The sequence below is a fragment of the Festucalex cinctus genome, chromosome 8, assembly GCF_051991245.1.
Source record: "Festucalex cinctus isolate MCC-2025b chromosome 8, RoL_Fcin_1.0, whole genome shotgun sequence".
Taxonomy (NCBI): Eukaryota; Metazoa; Chordata; class Actinopteri; order Syngnathiformes; family Syngnathidae; genus Festucalex; species Festucalex cinctus.
In genome coordinates, this window is record NC_135418.1 from 21,690,351 (window position 1) to 21,713,147 (window position 22,797).

The window sequence follows — 22,797 nt, forward strand, 5'->3', positions numbered from 1 at the left end:
GGAAAGAATAAATTCCACTTATACAGGAAATGGAGACGTTGAACACACTCTAATGTGAGGCTAGTTAACTTGCATGTTGTAATTTGACTACAATTTATCTTATAGGAAAATGTGTAAAGGTAATCAATGTGTTCTAGGTTTGAGCTGTAAGCTTCAAAAAACCTCTTCCAGAGGACTGAAGGTGTTTTTTTTGTTTTTTTTTGTTTTTTTTGTTTTTGTTATAACTTTGTCAGGCGATTAATTTTTTAAAATCGTAATTAATTGCATGACTTCAATAGTTAACTCACAATTAATCGCAAATTTTATATCTGTTCTCAATGTACAATAAAATGTATAGTAAAATATATATTTTTTAAGTTTCATACTCTTGTTAACATAAAACTGGAAAAATGTTAAACTAATAGAAATATGGCTGCATCGTTTAGTCATTGATACAGTAATTTCATAATAATTAATAAAATTGAGTTAAAATGAAAAAGATGTAATGTACTGTAAAAAAAGTGTGTGATATTGATTTGTTTTGAGGTCATTTTTCTGCCACTAGATGGCATAATTGCATTTGTAAGACTTTAACAGCTCAGTGCATTTTCTTTTTAAGAGCTATCTAACTTGAAGTAACTTGCGAAATTGTGCACATTTTTAAAATTGTAAATGACAACTTGATCACAGTCTCCACAAATATATGCATTATCATTTAAATTATTACTGCTAAATTTTGACGTAGACATGTCTTCTGCGTTGCAACTGGAATTCCCCCAGCACAGAATTTCCAAGTAAGGGGCGGTTATTAATCGCGTGTTAGAATAAATTTAGTGGTTTTAAAGGAACTTTAAAATAACTCAAAATCTGGACATATGGATTTAACGCATAAAGGTTTGAACTTTCACCTTTTGTTTGACTTCTGAGACATATTCTTCCAGAACGTTTTTTTTTTTTATTGATCTCCAAATGGTACCACCTTTAGGGCCTTCGACTGTGAATTTTACTGAGCAGTCAGACCCATTCCATTTTGATTTGTGGTTCCCACAAATGGAGCCATTCAAGCTAGGACCGCTACTGATCGCAGTCAAACCGAGCTGATGGTGTGAAGTCAAGTGAACTTAAACTTAAAAAAAACAAACAACAACCACCCAATTGTGAATGCTTTAAATGAAGTGCTGGTCCCTTGGCTAGAAGAAAGACGTCTCCCGACCTCCTTGCTGGAAATAGAACTCTGACTGTTTCCGGAGCACTCCCTGGTGCCTGTCTCACTCTTCCCACACCGGCAAGCAGCAAACTCACGCAAAATCGGTTTCTTTGAGGTTGCCAGTAAGATTTTTATCCCTCAGTAGCCGTTCTTTTACATCGTTCACTTCCAGGCCCAATGTGAGTATTGTGTTTGGAGTTTTATGATGCCTTCATAGTGTCGGATGGGGGTTAGCGGTGGTGTCTATCTGGGCCATGTTACCTGCCTCGTGCTGCCAGAACTAGAGCAGAATCCATAGGCCGGCTCTCTGCGGAGAGCACTCTATGAAGTAGCTCTGAAGGTGTGTTAGCACAGAATTTTATAGTGACTTTACCTGTGGTAGCATGTTTCAACTCAGGGTTGATCAAATGCTAACTTCACTGCATATCCTATCCTTGCTCACCAAGCACAACATTGAGTATACCTACATGAGCTGTAGGGATGTAACGACAAGCGCAATATCGTGATAACGTGATATTAAAATTGCCACAATATCATCATCGTCATGTTCATGATGCTTAAATGCAACACATCTGTTAAAAAAAAGTCAGGTTGATTTCCATTTGTGCAGTTCTAGCACCCTCTCGTGGCTAGTTTTTTTTTTTTTTTTTTAGTGCAATTTAATTTTTATTAGGGATGTTTTGGCCCTTCTATGTTTAAAATCTACATTAATTGTCAGATAAAGGGGAACGTAATATGCCTGTGAACATAGTCAATATGTGGAGGAACTCAATGTGTGCATGCATTATCAACATAACAATAAAAACACAATAATAATAACATTGATGTTATGTACAAAAGCACAATATTGTGCTTTTTTCCCTCATATGAGCTTTTTTTTTTTCATATTGTGACCTTTTTTGAATATTGCCAACCTCCCCACAAAATCATATTGTGAGCTCATATCGTGATATCGTATTGTGACGTTTTGATATCATTACATCTCTAATGAGCCGTATCAAAAATGTGTTTTGATCCATCTCCAGTGGCGGCCATTGTGGCACTTGCAGTCACCTGAAAATGACATCACAATTGCTCAAAGGGCTACGATACATAACCAATCACGGCTCACCTGTTTTCTGAGTTTGTTAATGTGACGTTCCCAAGCTGAGCTGTGATTGGTTGTTAACGGAGACCTGTGCAAAATGGCCACCTCGTGAGATGGAATTTTGCTAAATTTCCTCAATTTTCACTGCGTGTGTCGATCAGGTGGTGTGTGTCGGCTCCATTGCCGAACTGGAGGAACTTACTGGAGTCAAAATAACTGACCTGCATCGAGAGAGGTGAGTGATGAAGCAGAAAGCCCCCCCACACTGGCACAGGACTGACAGTCAAAACTATTCTCTTACAACCGTCGAAAAAGTGAGCTCGGTTGTAATTTCACGCCTTTTGCACACGTTCCCCTCCCCAGCATTGATCATGTGACCATCGCCTCACGCTGTGGCAAAGGTGTCCTGCGGAGGATCACTGAGGTGTTCGACTGCTGGTTCGAGAGCGGCAGCATGCCCTACGCCCAGGTCCACTACCCATTTGAAAACAGGAAGGAATTTGAAGACACGTTCCCGGCGGACTTCATCGCCGAGGGCATTGACCAGACCAGGGGGTGGTAAGTGGGTTCAACTAGGTTTGGGTGATTGGTAACAAAAAATCTTTCATATCTCAGTGTTGTTATTAGTGAAAATTTGACACACGATTTGCCTTCACAGGCCACGTAAAATGATGTCACGGGCCAGATCTGGCCCCCGCGTCTTTAAGTTGGACTTTTATTGTATTACGTAAAGTGATTTAAAAAAAAAAAAAAAAAAAAAAAAAAAAAAAAGGTGGTTGATGATGTACTATGTTACCAATTTGGTCATTAACTCATTCACTCCCAAAAACGTATACGTTTTTGTTTGCTAGAGTTTTTGTATGAAGGCTTTGATGCAGTTTCTGACCTGAAGTGGTCGCTTAAAGCGATAGTAGTTATTACAAAAAAAAAAAAAAAAAAAGTGTGCTTCATCTGTTTCATGAATGAAACTTTTTTTTGTAGTAACTACCATCGCTTTAAGCTTCCACTTCAGGTCAGAAACTGCATCAAAGCCTTCATACAAAAACTCTAGCAAACAAAAACCTAAAAAAAACGTAGAAATACGTCTTTGGGAGTGAATGAGTTAAAAGGATACTTGACACATTGAACAATTTTCAGCAGTGAAAAGTTAAAGGAATACTTTACTTATATAGCCATTTTTGGCAGTCAGACGTTAATATTTTGTCTATAAGAAACTTGATATTTTCATTATTTGTCATGTACAACCTTTAAAAAGACATTTTGAAACTTGCAGTCAACTGAAAATGACATCACAATGTGCTCAGGGCTCAGGTAACCAATCACAGCTCAGCTTGTGTATGTCACATGACCAAACCTAGAAAACAGGTGAGCTGTGATTGGTTGTTATCTGAGCACTGAGCACATGTGATGTCATTTTCAGTCGACAACAAGTGGCAAAATAGTTTTTTATAAGTATTAATTGTACTTGAAAAATTATGAAAATATCAAATTAATTATAGACAAAATATTAACTTTTTATTGCTATAATGGGCTAAATGAGTGAAGTATCCCTTTAATATTTGGTCCAGAATGAATTTGATAACTTCATTATTTTTTATGTACAATTATTACCTTTAAAAAGCAATTTTTCTACTTGCTGTCGACTGATGATGACATCACCTGTGCTGAGGAAGTAGGTAATGACCAATCATGGCTCACCTGTTTTCTGGGTATGGTCAGCAAACTGAGCCATGATTGGTCGTTACTCGTTACCTACTTCTTCAGCACAGGTGATGTCGTCATCATCAGTCGACAGCAAGTAGAGAAATTACTTTTTATAGGGAGTAATTGTACATGAAAAATAATGAAGTTTTTAAATTAATTATTAAAACATCTTTGCAAATGTATTATTTTGATAAACAGAACATAATCAGCCTTATTTAATGAAGGACTACTGAAATCAGTGAACAATTATTGTTGATATGCTGAAATCAGAGTATTTGGACAAAAAAAAAGAAGGTACAAACGATTAATTTGATAATAGATTTTTTTGGTGATTAATCGATCAACTTTGACCTCTTTAGGTTCTACACCCTGCTGGTGCTCTCCACCGCCCTGTTTGGCAAACCGCCCTTCAAGAATGTCATCGTGAATGGCTTGGTACTTGCGAGGTTAGTTTTCAGTTGTTTTCTTGCCAACATTCTTATTTTTGTGCGTCTTACATCCTTCACCTGCTGCTGTTTAAGATTATGGCACTATGGCACATTTAGTCCCTTAGAGGTGCTCATCAGTTGGGCCTCTCTTCCTCTTCCTCCTCCTCCTCTTCCTCAGCCCTGGGCCTTAAACGCAGCACCATGCTCACAGGCCTGCTGACCTGGAAGGGCTCCGCTAATTTGAATACCAAGTGCGCGGTTACTTGGATGTATTTTTATGCATGCGTGCTTGTGGACGCGTGTACGCGTGCGCACATTAATGCCCGTCTTACGCCCGCAGCGATGGACAGAAGATGAGCAAGCGCAAGAAGAACTACCCGGATCCGGGCCTCATAGTGCAGAGCTACGGCGCCGATGCCCTCAGGTCAGCTCTCGCTCTTGAATGCGAGCAAGTGTGATTGTGCGCTTCTGAAGCATGAATAGCTCGCCGTGTGCCGGTGGCTAGCTAAGCTACCTTATGTCATTGGCTGGAACGGTTTTCAAAGAATCACGAGCTACTCCGGACTGTCACAGTCCTACATACTGGACACGCTCGGTACGTGCATACACTCACATGCGCATTCCTCTTTTGCCCTGAGCAGTAGAAGCACCGTGACCATATGGCCTAATGAATAAAGCACCACACAGTTGCACCATATGTTCCACATACACAGGAAGAAAAAGTGAGTTGCAGAGAGAAATGGAACAGTTTTTTGTTCTCTCTCAAATACAGTACAATAAAATAGAATAGGCCTTTACTAGTCTCACTTTGGGATCATCATTCTAGTTTTATAGCAGCTAAGTGGACAGTTGCAGCACACAGGATTGCAACATCAGAGGAGGAGTTGAGCAAGAAGTGTTTGGGGCATCTGTATATGATTAATTAATACTAATATATGTGAATGTTTAAATATTATATGTGCTGAAAAGCAGTTAGCTCTGTTACAAAAACTATTCATGCATGCATCAATAAATAGTCTATAATTAGTTAAAAAGGAATTAAATAGTAGCATCTGACTCTTACCACATACTATAGTTTTTCAGTATATTACCACTACAATATGTTTTAACGTTGTCTGTCACTGTTTCACCAATGTGTGGTCGTTTTTCTGAATGGAAATCAGATAAATATGCCCTGCAAGCATTTGCACAGTAAATATTCTTCAGAATGAAGGAAGGCATTTCGCTTGAAGACCTCAAATTCAACTCTGATGTTTGACAGTGCAGTGCATGCGTGTCCTGTAGGGTTAGTATAGACATTTGTCTATTTACACTTGGAATGTTAAACTTTAAACAGTTGGACTGAAAACTCACGGGTGCATGAAGCAAATAACTTGTAGCTTGCAACACTTAAATGTTATACAGTAACAAAATCAATATCACCATAATGTGCCTTTATACTTCTCATTTCCATTACATTTTCATTGTTTTAAGCAGATGCTGTCAAGTTACAAATGCATATTGCTCGATGATAAATATAAATTAGCTGCAAGCAGACAGTACATTCAAATAGTAAAATATGCAAGCTTGCTAACAGGGTGGTAAAATGACAGGGTGGACATTGTTGGCTAATGTTAACATTTAATAAGCACACTGTGTGGACCTTAACGAAGCAAGATGATTCACTTAACAAGCTGACTGTGTACTGTTTAAGAAATAGATTTCAAATTTCTGAAATGTTTTTATACACAGTAAATTCTGTACAGTAAATTTGACTCTATTTAGAGCGGGGTCAAAGACTCCGTTTTAGAGTAATATTTACACTTGGAAGAGAATAAAATAAAGAATTGAATAAAATAAATCAATAAAAGTCAGTCAAGGGTTAAGGAACAAACTCATGATCTACTCCCTGAGCCACGCAGCGATATTGTGTGTCTGCATATCTCTGTCAGCCGGAATCTTCCTAACTCCAAGAGACCAAAATCGATGTTGTTTGTTGCTCAAGCCATGAATGATTTTTAAAATTTTATTTTCAATTCTTTATTTTACTCTTTTCCAAGTGTAAATATTAGCCTACTCTAAAACTGACTACAGAATTTACTGTGTATGAAGTTATATTTCATTATGACAGGGTGGACATGTTAGGCTTGACAACATTCAACTGTACACAATTACACATGATGATAAAAAATTATGATACATAATTGTAAATACTGTATATATTGTGCAACTATCCACTGTTTCAGCCTCAATTGAAGACAAACATTCAAAAGGTTTCGTAAAGGGGCAGTTGTCCCATAACGACAGGGTGGACAACAATTTCAGGGACGTACACAAAACGTTCTGTTTCGATTAAGTAAATACATACATGATCAAAATAACTGTTTTATCAATAACTTTTGCTCTGCCCAATCTACGTACTTTGTTTTTGCCCTCTGTCAACTTATCTCCTTAATAGTCCTTTTTAAACTTTCTAAACTCCAAAGTTTCAATATGTTATAGAGACAAATTCATGCCAATTCTATTAGTTGCAAAACTCGGACTGTGTGAAGTACCATTTGAGGGGTTTTCACTCTTTTTGGGCTAAATGCCATCTGATTAGCATGTCCAAGTTTATGGTGTTAAAAAGCAGGTCTATATTAAGTCACTGCTCAAAATCGATGTGTTGATTGAAGAAGCCGTAAAATTGCCTGTTTTTTTTTTTTAGACAGACACAGTACAAATGGCCCCAACTCTTCCTTGCCAAGGTTTTTACTGTCTATCTCTCTGCAGACTGTACCTCATCAACTCCCCTGTGGTGAGAGCGGAAAACCTGCGTTTCAAAGAGGAGGGCGTTCGAGACGTGTTGAAGGATGTCTTCCTGCCGTGGTACAACGCCTATCGCTTCCTGGTGCAGAATGTGCAAAGGTTACAGAAGGTACGGGCGCTTAATGAACATCACAAAATGTCACTTGTCCAAACGCTCCCGCAAGAAATCCTTTACAACCTCTGCTCTCAGGTTTTAAAAACACAGACATGTTTGATGGCATTACAATCTCAGCCTAATAAATTCATTGCTCATTGGTACAGAACGGTAATTACCTTTGATTAATAGAATGAAATCATGTAAAAAGGTGCAGTAATTAGTCCCTGTGGTGTTGTTTATCTGGAAACGATGCATTTGGGTGCACATTTAATATTGTAGTTTTAAAAAACCCTCCCTCTGAGGGAAAAAAATGCATTAGTAATCTGCATGCTTTTTATTCTGAAGAGCCAATTAGGTATTGGCCCATCAGCATTTCTTTTTAAATGCAAAATAATTACATCACATTCCATTTTTGTGACCCGTGAGTGATAGCTTCCGATGCTTGGTTCCTGTTATGTTGGAGTGTGCCAATTGCTTGTGCATGATTGCACCCAGGAGGACGACATTGAGTTCCTGTATAACGAGAACACAGCAAAGCAGAGTGACAACATCATGGACAAATGGATCCAGTCCTTCACGCAGTCCCTCATCCAGTTCTTTAAGGCAGAAATGGACGGTGAGTAGACATTCTGTGTCCAGTGGCTTTGAGTACTTTGTAGCTGACAACTTGTTTGCTACTTTGTACTCTTTTGAGTGTGAAAGTGCTAACCGTCGTCTGTCATGCAGCGTACCGTCTGTACACTGTGGTGCCTCGTCTGGTCAAGTTTGTGGACATGCTCACCAACTGGTATGTTCGTACCAACAGACGCCGGCTAAAGGTGAGACCATCGGTGAAGTCTTAAAAACCTGATTCTTTTGCGCAAGTTTTACTTGCTCAAGCGATTATTGTGTATCCTACCAGTTGGTCATATAAATATTTAGAGAAATTTCTATGATTATAACAATTTGCAATGTAAAAAGACACAACCTGTTGCAGCAGATTATAGTAGTCATGTAGTATAAGTGGTCAAGAACACACTACCTGGTGCCTTACATTTTGGGTAATTTTAATGAATTTATGTTTAAGATGTGACAGACTTTTTCCATCCACCTATTTTTTTCCTGAATTTCCAACAATTGCAAAAATAAACCTGAATGGATGGCGCTTTTCCACCTTTCAAGGCCCTCAAAGCGCTTTACATTCGACGACTCATTCACCTACTGATGACGCAGCATCAGGAGCAACTGGGGGTTCAAGTATCTTGCTTAACTCTTTTACTGCCACAAAAAAACAACAACTAATATAACAAAGGCTTTGATCATTTACATCATCCTTGAAAACATTCTATTTCCTCAGATTTTGTCATGTTTCATTGTAATTTCATACACCGGCAGCCCATTGAAAATGGAATGCTGCCATCTGCTGGCCATAGTTAGTGAGCGTTTTTGATTCCACAACCCATTGACCAGGCAGCGGTGCGCTTAGACATTGCACTGCTCATTGATTTAAAAAAAAAAAGTAGTTGACATCATTTAACGTTTATGGCGGCATACATCGTGATTTTAATAATCGTTATTAAATGTTTTTGAACAAAGAAAAAGCCATCCCTCCCCCCCAATATCCCCATGATCGTACCCACAGACACACACGCAAACCACAACATTGCGGTGCACAGAAGAACCCTGTGAGGAAAAGCACCTAGGAGGAGTTCATCCACGCTGAGAGGGATAATCGGATAGATGATTGTTTTTTCTTAATTATCAAGTATATCTACATAGAAGTTGCAAAAGAAACGCCATATGATGGACAATGATGACAAGACGTTGAATCGGTAAGACTACCGAATGAACAATTCTGAGATTTATTTTTTCTTCATTTTTCGTTGACATTTTTTTTTTTAATAGTGAGCATTTTTGTCTGCATTGGTGGAGTTGGACTGCTGTGCGTTTGGGCACTTCTCTCCTATTCACTGCTCCGTGGGGGGGAGGCATTGTATTGACATGTGTGTGAACTTTGTAGGGCGAGAGTGGTACAGAGGACTGTCTGTGGGCGCTGGAAACCCTCTTCAGTGTTCTGTTCTCCATGTGCAGGCTGATGGTGAGTCAGAACGGCTTGTGTGAAAGCGTGACTGGGTAAGAGTAAGAGAAAAATATCTTTTGTTGAGGTTTTTTTTGTGTATGTGTGTGACGGACAAATCGTACGAGGATGGAAAAGGCGCTCGCGCGATGTGTTTTCAAGGCTATGAATAATTACACGTGAGCGATCAGAGCCAGATAGCCTAACTCAGATCAATACAGATCATTTGTGAAGCTTTATGAATTCATTAGCATGCTTGAAGTACACTGCTGGCACAACTCTGTTTGAACTTTTGCTCATAAAATCTCTGGAATAAAATGTTGGGTTTTATTTTATTTTTTCCCTCCCAAAAAAAGAAATGTCTAAAGCTCCTTTTGACTTTTTGGACCTCTGCGTTGGGAAATGTAAATGAACCACAGTTGCGCAGCATCAAATAATCTTCCTGTCATTTTTCATACAATTGCTCTGCTTTTTCCCCTGCTTTGCCTCCAGGCTCCCTTCACACCCTTCATCACTGAGATGATGTACCAAAACCTGCGTAACCTCCTCGACCTCGCCTCTCTGGAAGAGAAAGACACCGGCAGCATCCATTATCTCATGCTGCCCCAAGTCAGGTGGGGGAAAATCCCTTCATTACCCAAAAAAATGAGTTGAAATTCTCAATTAATGCTTATAAAACTGCAAAGGATATCATGACAGTCCCCTTAGCTCTCTCATTAATATACTATACCAGTCATTATACTATATTTGAGACATAGTCTGAGTCAAGTGGTCGTTTGTCGACTCTTTGCTAAATCGCAGATGTGCTAAACTCGTCTTTTCGCAGGGAGAATTTGATTGACAAGCGCATCGAGAATGCCGTCTCTCAGATGCAGTCGGTGATCGAGCTGGGGCGGGTCATCCGTGACAGAAAGACCCTGCCGGTGAAGGTAAATCATCCGTTTTTGTCCCGCGCAGCGCCAGCACTCGGTGCGTGTGTGCGACTACTGCGCGATGAAACCTTTTTGATTGACTGCAATGGCTGTCATGTGTCTCAGTATCCACTGAAGGAGGTGGTCGTCATTCACCAGGATCCAGACGCTCTGAAAGACATCCAGTCGCTACAGAAATACATCCTGGAAGTAAGTCAATTCACACATCATGAAAATGGTACGAATACATTTAAGTGATATCGCAGTATTCAGTGAGTAATGACACACTGAGCCATCTCCCACAATTCCCAAAATATTAGCAACAGTTGTGGGAAAAAATATATACTAAACACCCTCTGCCAAATGGTAGGGATTTTCAATATCACTTGTTTTCAGACCGATACCAGTACGAATTAGTCACCGATACCGATACCAATACCATGTACCGATACCACCATTGCTTTTGAACATAAAATTCCCAAGTCAGGCAATATATGCCTATATATAAGACCCATATATCATAAAACAGCCACAAGAGGTCACAAGTACCGTTACCTTGAAATAAGACCTGATATCGGCCCAATACGGATAACGAGTATCTTGTCCATATTTACCAAAAGAATAGATGCACCCAAAATGTTATTAATTTTGTCGCAATATTTGGTACCACTGTGGCCAATATATTCATAACTGTACACCCAAAATATTAGGTACAACTAAGGCAAAAATTATTGGGTAAGCTGAGGAGATTATGTTGTTTATTGTGGCTGCATGGCAGCAAAATTATTGTGAGGTCCAAAATTGGTACGCCAAAAGTTGCGAATACTTGACACTACCCCTGAATTATTTTATTTATTTTATTTTTTTTAAATTTTAAATTCCCTACTGAGCCCTGCCATTTTTTTCTATTTCAATTATTTATTTAATTCATTTGTAAATGAAAAGACAATATGTCAAACAATATTCTTCATTGTTGAATGAAAAGGAGCCGAAAAAAGACAATCTGATTTCTGACATTCGTAACAACAAAAATGACAATGGCATAATGTTCAAACTTAATCTCGTTCATATTTCTTTAGTAAGATTAATTTAGTCGTTCTTTTAAATTTAATTTTTCAATTGGATTCTTTGATGTTTTTATTAAAAAAACAAATGGCGAAAGTCTGCAAATAATTGTTTTAAATGCCCCAAGATGGCAGTAAGGCACTCCTCAACTTTCAAACGTCACATGACCAAACAGAAAACGGTTGAGCCAATGACGGTCGTTACCTGAAATCGTAGGCACTGTAACGTCGCTTTCAATCGATAGCAAGTAGCTAAATACCCGCCCCTGCGATGGATGAAAACAAGTGGATTTTTCTGCTTAATTCACATTCCATAAGCGCAGTATTCATCAGAATGCCGTGTTTAGACTAGTGGTTGGGCATAGAACATATTACTGTAAAGGAGATTTCTGACTTGACTTCCCCTTTAACTCATTTACTCCCAATAACGTATAAATACGTTTTTTTTAAATGTTCTAAGTGTCCCAAAGACGTATTTATGTTTTTTTTTTCCATGCTAATAGAGCATACAGAAGGCTTTGATGCAGCCTCTCAACTGCAAAGAACGGTTGCAGAAATGGTAGTTATTACACAAATGGCCAGCAGGTGGCAGCAGAGCAAAGGAGATCAACCAGGGCCATGTAGAAAAAAAGCTCAATTAATTACAATTTTAAATAGATTTGTGAAAACTGATGAAACTTAGCTCTCTTCTAATGCTAATTGCTGCAGAGCGGAAACAGATACAAACTTACTTTTTTCCTGATGAAAGAAGAGACTTTAATCTTTCTTTTGATGGGTTCCATGCATTTATAGCAATAGAACACAATATTCTGTGGGCCTTGCAAAATCAGTCAAAATCCAGTAAAACAGCCGGGAGCGAACGGGACTGCTTCTGTGAAAATGGCTGGGAGTGAATGAGTTAAGTATCAGTGGCTGGTATCAACTTCCTCTACTAGTAACCAATACCTTAAAATGAGGCTGGTATCGGCCTGATACCGATACATGCAATTGGTACTTGCGCATCCCTATTTGGCATATCTGTGGGAATAATATTGCACCATCACTAAACGGTGAAATGAACTGTGTGAAAGCATCCAAAAACAACATGATGTTTTGCTGCTCCCACATTCTCTTGTCATGTCGATAAGAGGAAAAGGGACACGGTCAGGGTTGCTTGCTTCTGTCGGATTCTTTGCTGCAGAGAGCACGCGCCAGAGCGTCGCCTTTCTCACCTCTGAAAGCTTAAGCAGCCGAGAAGACGTCTTCCATAAATGTCCTGTACTTTACAATGAATGGGAATAAGAACTGCAGCGGCGCATGACCCTCCCATCTTTCTAGCTCTATACTGGCAATTGTATTAAATGACATCCACATATAAAGACCCCGCTCAAACTGTAGCTCCATCATTCAGTCAAAAGTAGCGCATCAGCAAGTCATCTGCGTCAAATGTCTGCCTCAGCCACTTTGCAGCACAATTGAACGGAGCCGCCAGGGAGCGTGACCAATATTTGCCTAATCGCATATGAATATGTCACACATTTTCCTCTTTAGACAAGGGGGGATAGAACGTATAGAATTGACTGAGAAGGGCAGCCAGACTCACTGGGGGACGTAAAGATGGGCTAGCGCAATGCCTGCTTGATTTCACGGTGCACTCGCTCTGTGACAGGATGACTCCCCAGCGTGGACTTCTTGATTCGTTTCTTAGACTGACTCCCAGAGCGCTTAAGTTTGAAATTGCCGTGTTGCATAATGCTTATTTATTCGGTCTTGAGTTCAGCTTCTTCGCGCGGGGTTCAAGTTTTCATGAGTGGGCGGCTGTCAGCCACTAGTTTTGCTGTGATTTGATATTTGCATCACAGGTGAATGACGTCATCCTGCCCAAATAAGCTATAGTAGGCAGGAAAATCCACATCTCATTTGACAATCAAAGACTTGAGTTGCTAAACATCAAGTCAAGGTGCTGGAGCTCTCTAATGCAAGCCGGCGAGACTGGCGAGACTTCCTTGTTCGTCGAGCCGCTCCGCTCACTCAACCAATGACAGGCAGTTTGCAACGGCAGAGTCCAAACCAAGACACGCTTAGGACCGCCCTCTCATTTGAATAACATTTCTTAAAAAAAAAAAAAAAAAAACATTTCCACCTGGCAGAATGAAATAAATTAATGTGAGAGCAAAATGTTATTTATTGATTTATATTTAATTCTATTTATATATTTATTTTTGTATTGTTTTTTTTTTAATAGTTTTTTTATTTATTTATTTTATTTATTTATTTAGGGATATATTTATATTTTGTTTTGTTTTTTTATTTCCATTTATATTTATTTTTGGGGAATTTATTTTTTTAATTATATTTTTTGTATCCATTCTTCTTTCACTTTTAGTCATTTATTTATTTAGTCATTTATTTATTTTTAATTTTGGCACTTTTGGTCTTCCATTGGGTTATGCTTAGGGTGATGTTGGGGAATGGATCTTTTTTTTCTTTTTATTGTACTATTGATATTTTAACTGTTATCACCTAAAGTTGCATTTTAAGGTATGTTTAATAATACACTGTATATGTGTCACCTAAAGCCTATTTGTTTCACAATTTTCCACTTCAGTCATGTTGGTCCTATGATTGTCACTAGCATATCTTTTTAGAATCTGTTATCCTTTGACTTATTCCATCTAATACTTTGATGTGTCTTGTGGCATTTTTTAACTCTGTTGCCAACCAAAACAGCAGCGCCAACCGAGACGGCCTCTGCGCAACTAGGAATTCCTCATTATGTCTCTCCTCTATTCTAGGAGCTCAATGTGCGCCAACTGACCATCTCGACGGACAAAGACAAGTACGGCATCCGTCTGCGGGCCGAGCCGGACCACATGGTGCTGGGCAAGAGGCTGAAGGGGGCGTTCAAAGCCATCACGGCTGCCATCAAGGAGCTCAGCAGCGAGCAGCTCGAGGCCTTCCAGAAGAAAGGTACGGCCATTAATTTCACTTGAGTTAAGGTCAAATGGACTGTGCCGATAATATCGTCATATCTCTTGTCACTTAGATGTCTTTTTAGCTGTCACATGGGACCACTTGTGGCTTGGTGCTTGTAATTTCTGCCTTCATTTGAACGATTTTCTCCGCTACGGTTTGAGAAGTGTAATTGTGGGAATGCTGAAGCATTCCCACATGTTATTATGATTTTTATTCTCCACACTTTTTTGCCGCATAACTCCCACATGATACTTCCAATTTACACTGTTCAAATTTCAACTAGATTAAAAAATTCACGTCTCCCGGGGTATATATTGTTTGATTCCACATTACTTACAGTATTTGCACAATTTAACATTTACCGGTAATATAAACTTTTCCCCATTCATTTTAAATGGGAGAGACATTGAACTTTTTCTAAGTATCACTTTTCACTCACACTTCCATACATATAACTTATCGTTACCAGGTGTCTGATACTGCTCGGTGGCACAGTTAGTAAAGTCCATTGCCCAGTAACCAGGAGGTCATCATTTCATAATTTATCTCTCAATTTACTTCATAAGCATTCCACATGCATTCGAAATCTTAGCATTCAGCTTTCAGCATTCCCACACAATTTCTCCAGAAATTGCACTTAGTCTAGTAGTTGTTATAAGTCACTGAGGTAAATGGAAATTGGTTGCAGCCAATGTGCATTTAACAGACAAACGATGTGGCCAGGTGCTAAGGTAGTCAAGGCGTTGTATGGAATACTATCAAAAGTGCATCATGGGTCAACAAAATTACATACTGCCAAAAACGCATCATGTTTAATCATACAAACGATCAGAATGTGACAAAATGACAATACAATATCCTTTATAACGAACCAGTGTCCATCCTAAAGTTTGAAAGCCGTGCCCATATCAACATAAAGCATGCTAGTGAACTCGCTGCGTCCGCATCAAAGCAGCACAAGGTATTTGGTCTCTCCAATTAGGCCAGGAGGAAGGCGCCCCAAAGTCTCATGGGAAAGATATCGCCGAGGTCATCCGGACTGTGGGAATTTAGCATTGCCAATCACTTGGACGTTTGAAGTCTAGTCCGGCGCGGACGGAACGAGGGGAGACAGATGAAGAAAAGCGTGGCTCCGAGTGACAGTTAATTAATCACGGTGCGTTTGAGTGAGGAAAAACCCATTTTAAGACGCTGAATATTTTAACCAGGCTTACAGGATTCCTGTTGGTGTCGATAAGTGGTCGCTTAGTTACTGCATTGCTCTCTTGCGTCTTAATTGCGGCGAAACGATCCCAAAGAAGGAACCACTTCCTTTTCAGTCAGGAGCAGGCGGGAGTGGTGTGGCATATGCCTTTGAAGGTTACATCAGCCATATCAGAGTGATGCAGAGGAGACGAAAAGAGCAAAATTGAACCACTGCATTGCCTGACAATCGTCACAGAGAATTTTAAGGAGCAAAAATGGCCCTGTGAAGCTCCCAATTTTTATTTACTTCACTTTATTTAGTGTTCTCACGGGGGATTCCTTTCAGATCCACCTTTAATAGGTGAAAATCTGTGATATAGAAAGACCATATGAACTTTTTTCTTGTAGTTTCATGTCTCAAACACATCTGAAACACATTTCAACTTATCGAAAAACATAACGGTAGAAAAATACTGTGCATATTAATATGTGTATCGAATGAATATGAGCCTTCAGGGGGATGCAGCAAACGTCTCTTAGCGTGAGATGTATTTGTATGACTGGATTCATCTGTCCTCCTGGCTGTTCAATAAACAGCTGAAAAATACATAGGCGGCTGTAGCTCGCCTTTCCCTCATGTTAAGGGCATTCCAAAATATTCCAAAATAATGATTTCACAATAGAAAAGTACCAGTCGATAAAAAATAATTGTTGCATGTTAGGTGAACTATGGGTCACATGGTATACCTTTTATCATGTTAGATCCAAGACTGCATAGCTAGCTTCATTAGCTTAGCTTTGGATTGCAATTAGGCACATCGTTAGCATTTTGGTTAAAGGGCAAGTCAAACATTTTCTTTACCATATTGTATATGCGGCCCCACTAGTCTAAACACAGCATTCTGATTAATATTTTATTTGTCAGATACGAATTAGACAGCAAAAGTCAACTATGTTTATCCATTTCAGGTGGCGGCCATTTTGTCACTTGCTGTCAGCTGAAAATGACAGCATAGTACCAAATGGCTCAGGTAACGACCAGTCACAGCTCTCCTGTTTTCTGCGTGTGGTCATATGACATTTGCAAGCTGAGCTGTGATTGGTTATTACCTGAGCCCTGAGTAACTGTGATGTCATTTTCAGTCGACAGCAAGTGTCAAAATGGCCGCCCCCTTAGATGGATAAAAACGGGTGGATTTTGGTGCTTAATTCAAATTTTGCAAACCCAATATTAATCAGAATGCCAAGTTTAGACTAATGGGGGTGCAACAAACATTTTTGTAGAGAAAATTTGTGACTTGACTTTCCCTTTAAGTTCACAACAGACATTTCTTACCTTTACATTGGAAAGATTACACTGATGGCCACATAGCTTTATCCAAAGCTTTTAAACTAGGATCACTTGGCTGCTTCTGCTTTTGTTCCTTCTCTCTAACTTTGATGCCGGCGTTTTGACGGGCTACCTTGGAGGTGAATTGTGAGCAAAAGCAGCAAATCGAAGCGTAGAGATGAAGGCTTAGACAAGAAACGGGAATGACTTCCTCCCCTCCTCTCCCTTCGGGGCGTCCAGGAGTGAAGAGGAAGACGTGGTCACGGTTTTTTTCCACGAGAACAGAGATGGGTAATTGGTGCCCCTGGCAAACTTCAAAACCGAGGAGAGCTGATTGGCCGCATTGTTTGACAGCCGGGAAGCTTGTCCTTTTCAGGAATTTCTCCGTACAAGTGAAGACGTTTATAAACTAAGGATAGAAGAGGTCTTCATTCTGGATGATTGAAAACTTTGTATCTGATCCCTTTTGCATTATTAGAGTTACTTAGAGAAAAAGAAGCAGCCGAGATCTATCTGTCTTTTAGGGTGTTATCTTCCAAAAAGCCTTTGTTGAAACTTTTAGAGGATCCTTTGGTGTGCTACTCAGAAACTAGTGGCAAGTTTCTTAAAAAAAAAAAAGTCTCAAGATTAACCTCATTGATTTCCACTGTCACGGTGGAGGGAAAGTAAATTGTGTTTTCACTCTGTCCCCACACTGTTTCTTTGTACGTCAAGTATTAAATGGCTCCTTTCTTATTTACTAGTTGAAATCCTAAAGGAAAACATTTTACGTTTATTCAGACTCCTCCATTTCACACATGAATACTCTTTGTAATATTGCAAACTCGCAATCTTTCGCAATACAACGGCGCCTCTTAAATCAAGCATAATATTCTTGGAAAGTCAAACAGAAGTTGGCGTTCAAGCAGTCATCATTTGTGATGTCAGCAAATCGAATGGAGGAATTGTGCTTTTTCTTCACCAGAGATGTACAAACATTGATGGTACTGTCGAACCGGAAAATGAATTTCCTCAAATAAGAGCAAGCGTCTCACTGCTCGGTACGTCTGTAAAAAGCAAAAACACTCACTCAGTCACAATATTGATATTTCTTGCTGTTAATTATTCATAAGCCAGTGGATATTGTGACAAGTGAAAAGAATGTAATCTCATGCAAACAGCTGAGAGCACGCAACAGTTGTGTGCTATTGCTGGCTTCATAATTGGCTCTCCGGCACATTAACATGATATTGAATGGGAAAATCCCAAGCCCATTAAGGGGAAACCGTTGCCTTTTGTTGGCTGCTTTAATGAACGTGGATCAATTATGCTTTGATTCACTTCTCCCCCAACAGTTTACAGACAATAAAAACCCTGTTAGCGAAGGGTGAGGTCAAGATGACGTTTTGTGAGTCATCTGACGTGTTTGCATGTTTGTGGTGGCGGCGGCATTTCAGGTTCCATCGTGGTGGACGGACACGAGCTTCGCGAGGAGGATCTGAGGCTGATGTACACGTTCAATCAGAGCTCTGACTCAGCTGCACAGTATGAAGCCTACTCTGATGCGCAGGTGAGCGGCTGGCATAGAATAAACACTTCAAACGGTGCAACGCTGCTTTTGGGTCTCTAGTAAGCTGTTATGACACAAAATATTGATGCTTAAATCCAGTACTTGCCAAATGTTAGCAATTTCGGTAAAAAATAAGTGACCGCAAATATAATTTGAAATCACTTTTTATTTGTATGTTTTTTTTTTCATTTGAGTGAATTTCCCCTTAAATCACCCAATTGTGAGTAAAAAAAAAAAAAAAAGGGCGTTATTTCAACAAGTTCCTTTGTATTAAAAAAAAAAAAAAAGAGAGAGAGAGATAAATGACTGTGATTGCACTCTGCACGTCACTGTGATGTATAATATGGTTTAGTTGAATATCCTCAGTTGTTCTTAACAAAAGTGCTTAACTAGGTGACAAGGGTTTAATTTATAGAACTATTGACTGATTGACTGATGCAGCTTGGAATGTATCGTTTTTGTTATGGCCTGACCAATTAATTGTCCGGCTCATTTTTTCTTCTTTGCTGGTGTGAATTTTTTTTTTTTAAATATAAATAACAATAAACTAACATTACAACATAAAACAGACACAATGACATTCAAACATTACCTCCCCTCAAAAATCATTGAAAAAATAAATAAATAATAATAATCCGATGCGGTCTTCTTGCTTATGGCTCATCTGAAACAATGTGTGCTCTTTGCTGCGCTGTAGGTGCTGGTGCTGTTGGACGTCACCCCGGACCAGTCCATGGTGGATGAGGGCGTGGCCAGAGAGGTCATCAACCGCATTCAGAAGCTACGCAAGAAGGTGGGGGTTCCCACTTTGATTTTTTTTATTTTTTATTTTTAAGTTTCACAGCAAAACCAGTCACTCAAGCACGTGTATATTCTTTATATTACATTTTTCTTCTCACAAAACCGCTACCAAACAGCTTTTTATAAAGCAAATGGTTTAGGATTTTATAAGATTTTGGGGTGGTCGAGACCCTGTAACCCGCGCCAGAAATATAAGCTCCTGCACTGAACAGCAGCTGAATCCCATCTCCACTTTCAGAATCAAAATGAGGGATGTCTGTCATATGCTGGCCATTTTTGAAGAAGTTACTTGGAAATAATTTATGTGATATTTTCACAATTTGGAACCTGGCACAGTTGGCTTGGCGGTTTACGTAACACATCCAAACAACATTGCTCGCTTAAAATAAAATAAAAAATTGTGGGTCTAGACATGCCTATTAAATTTCAGTGTGCCACTGGTTTTTGTAATGGCATTTTCAAAAAAAAATCAACAAGGGGGAATTTTATTATAATTTAACACCAAATTGGCTTTATAATTAAGCCAATTTTTCCGTTTCAGCCCGCCAATTCCCATTCAGCATTCACCATTTAAAAAAATAAATAAATGTTTCTACCCTCATGATGGCCCTCCTCCTTTGCCTTCTTTCTTCATTTTTGTTGAACGCTCTCATGCTAATTTGCGCAATCTTTCCATTGCAGCGTCCCAGTCAGACATTTCTCCATCATAAGGCGGGATTAATGGCGGTTTAATTACGCTCTGGCCCCTTTCAGATTCGAGCGTTGGAGCTTTTGAAGTGCGACCGGGGAGTAAAGACGGATTAGCCGGCAGCCTCTTGTTTTCTCAAGAAACAAACAAGTTTTTTCCATCGGTGCGCGCGGTAGTAGCGGCGGCGCTGCTGGCTGGATCCCGGCCAGGTTGCATTCCAACTCTTATTTCAAACGCCCCCCACCCCTCCTCAAGATCTGTGAGGAATTTTTCCACCCTCAGGGATGGGAATTAATTTAGCCAATGTTCGCTGGTACTTTTGCTGTGTTTGCGTACGTGTGGGTGTTTTTGTTTTGTAGCAGTAGGCCAATCCATTGTTTAGAAGTATTCACACTTAACTGGAGTTTTCTGTTTTTATCAATCCGCCCACCCAATCAGAGTGGCAGCCCCATCAGAAGAGGGTCACTAGCTTGACTCGGCAACAAGAGCCTATAAACCTCCCTCCTATTGATTGAGCGCTCCACTATATCTCGCTAACTTATTTCTCTGCCCTTGAGCATGTTATGTTGCAATTACAGTGTGAGTGTATACATAGCATGCAGCGGTCCCGATTAGGATGAAATTAATGCTTGAGGTGTCAAAGTTCACGGATGCTGCAAGCGCTGAACTGATGCATGGAACACTTTCATCCATTTTTTTGTGTGCCTTCATTTGTTCTCACTTTTTCTTCCATCCCTTTCTAATCCCACCCTCTTTCATGTCATCCTCCTGTGATGTTAATCCCATCCTCTCTGCCGTCCTTTAGGTAACATTTAATATTCTTATTAGAAAATAACTTCATCCTCCATGTCATTTTTCTCCCCTTAATCAAGAATATTAAGCAGGAGAATATCCTGTGAGGAGCTGATTTGTGTTTATATTCGTGTCCAACGTTTTCTCTCAGGGCCATTTGGTGCCATCGGATGAGATCACGGTGTACTACCGATGTCAGCCAGACGGGGAGTACTTGGGTTCGGTGATCCAGGCTCACACGGACTTCATCCTGGCGACGACGAAGGCGCCGCTTCTGCCTTATCCTGTCCCCAAAGGCGCCGGCGTCATCATCCAGGAGAAGACGCAGGTACGAGTTTGGAAAGCCTTAGTGGAACCCCCAAAGTTGAACATTCAAATGTGGTTTAATGTTTTATTTAAATAAGGACACTGAATACATAAATTGCTCAAATGTAAAAAAAACAAAAACGGGACAATTTACGTTGCATAAAATCTTAAATACGCAAATTATATTGACTAAGCAAATGCTTGCGTCAGGTGTCAAAACATTTTGTATTATAATAAAAACAAAACATTTTGTATTATTGGCAGAAACTGCTGCTTAGAAATGCATATTTAAGTGTTGGTCCATCTAAAGAAAAACACGGGATTAATGAACTTCTGTCATACTGGACACCAGAAAAAAAAACAAAACAAAACAAAACATGTTCAACTCAAGGAAAACTAGGAGACTTTGAACCGGCTTGGACTCCTTTTTTGAATATGGTGACGCAGCTTGTTATGACTTCAGATTGTTGATTTTTGTGTTTTAATATCTATTATTTGTACTTGTATAAGGTTTTTGTTTGTTTTTTTGGTGGAGAAAGGGCTTTATTTACTCATTTATTTTTATTCTGTAAACTTTTTGTTTCGTTTTCCTTCTTTTTCCTGTTGTTTTTGTTTGTTATTGGAAACCTCAAAAATTATAAATAACATATTGGAATTTTTTTTATTTGATTTTGATTTTTTTTTGGTCATGAAAGAAGAAGAAGAGACTGTTAGTTTTTTTGTTGTTTTTTTTTAGAGGGAATACTTTTTACTTTACAGTATTTTGATTTTATTACAGTGTTTAGATTTTTTTTCTTTATTAAGTTACTTAAAACTTTAAAAACCTGTACACTTGATAGGCGATGGATTGTGAATGGAATGAATTATCCACTTGACATTATTTCCTGTCGGAAATCCATTTTCAGGTCAATTGTGCAGTTTCCCTTGTAGTAGCGAAAACATTTAAACATGAGAGAATATATTGAGAGTATTTTTTTTTCTTTCCCCCATGTTTGGCACAGCTGAAGGGCTCCGACTTGGAGCTAACGATTGTAAAGGGATCATCTGCGCCACGGGCTGCTTTAAATGGACCAGCGTGCGCTTACGTCAACCTCCGAGTGAAAGTCAACGGCAGAGAACAAGGTGAAACTAAACAAAAAAAGGAAAAAGTACAATAATGCAAAATGAAGTGAAGTAGCATGTGGCTCATTTTTCCCAAAGTTGTTTTTGTAAACTCTTCCGAAGTAAATGTTTTGTGTTCATGAGGTGGCAAATGGTTAGAAGGGTAACAGCAGCTGCTGCATGTATACTGTATAACATGCGTGGGTGTGCAGCTTCTTCAGAAACGCCAAAGAGACGGCTCTTGGTGTTTTGACAACTTTTATGTAAAGCATTTAGCAAGATTTACAAGTTGGAATGTGAAATATTCATCGGCCGTTACCCCTTTATGACCGTATTTTGCAGACGGGGTGGTGCTGCTGGAGAACCCGAAAGGCGATAACGGCTTAGACGTGGACACGCTGAAAATTGTGTGCGGCAGCATCTTCGGGACCAACGACGCCAAGCTCAAACTCTTTAACGACGGCAAAGGTGAGCACGAGTCCAAACGTTAAAAAAGTGCTCCTCTGTGCACTCTTGATGTCTAACGGCGTGCTCGTCTGCGCCGCAGAATTGCCTAGTAAAGCGGACCTGCGGGCTCTGAGCGGTAAAACCTTGTCGGTGACGACAGGCGCGGCTTCCCCCGGGCCCGCCTCCTCCGGCGGCGCCCTCGTGTGTCCTTACGTGAACCTGATGCTCTGCGACGCACAGCCCGCCGGTGAGAACACGCACATGCACACAAAGCATAAAAGTTTGAATCAAAAACACGGCAAAAAAAGTCAAGTAATTAGCTG

General features: G+C 39.6%; 1 protein-coding gene across 1 annotated transcript in view; it reads left to right on the forward strand.

Annotated features, from left to right (window-relative positions):
- Positions 1–22,797, forward strand: part of iars1 (isoleucyl-tRNA synthetase 1) — a 37,633-nt gene that overhangs the window by 12,909 nt on the left and 1,927 nt on the right. Inside the window, exons 15-32 of the mRNA XM_077530013.1 lie at positions 2,435–2,508; positions 2,637–2,831; positions 4,337–4,423; positions 4,746–4,829; positions 7,157–7,301; positions 7,785–7,905; positions 8,016–8,107; positions 9,289–9,366; positions 9,838–9,959; positions 10,172–10,274; positions 10,383–10,466; positions 14,095–14,269; positions 18,227–18,339; positions 19,037–19,132; positions 20,772–20,948; positions 21,928–22,048; positions 22,370–22,495; positions 22,575–22,721. Coding sequence (XP_077386139.1) covers positions 2,435–2,508; positions 2,637–2,831; positions 4,337–4,423; positions 4,746–4,829; positions 7,157–7,301; positions 7,785–7,905; positions 8,016–8,107; positions 9,289–9,366; positions 9,838–9,959; positions 10,172–10,274; positions 10,383–10,466; positions 14,095–14,269; positions 18,227–18,339; positions 19,037–19,132; positions 20,772–20,948; positions 21,928–22,048; positions 22,370–22,495; positions 22,575–22,721 — 2,140 coding nt within the window. The remainder of the gene's footprint in view (positions 1–2,434; positions 2,509–2,636; positions 2,832–4,336; positions 4,424–4,745; positions 4,830–7,156; positions 7,302–7,784; positions 7,906–8,015; positions 8,108–9,288; positions 9,367–9,837; positions 9,960–10,171; positions 10,275–10,382; positions 10,467–14,094; positions 14,270–18,226; positions 18,340–19,036; positions 19,133–20,771; positions 20,949–21,927; positions 22,049–22,369; positions 22,496–22,574; positions 22,722–22,797) is intronic.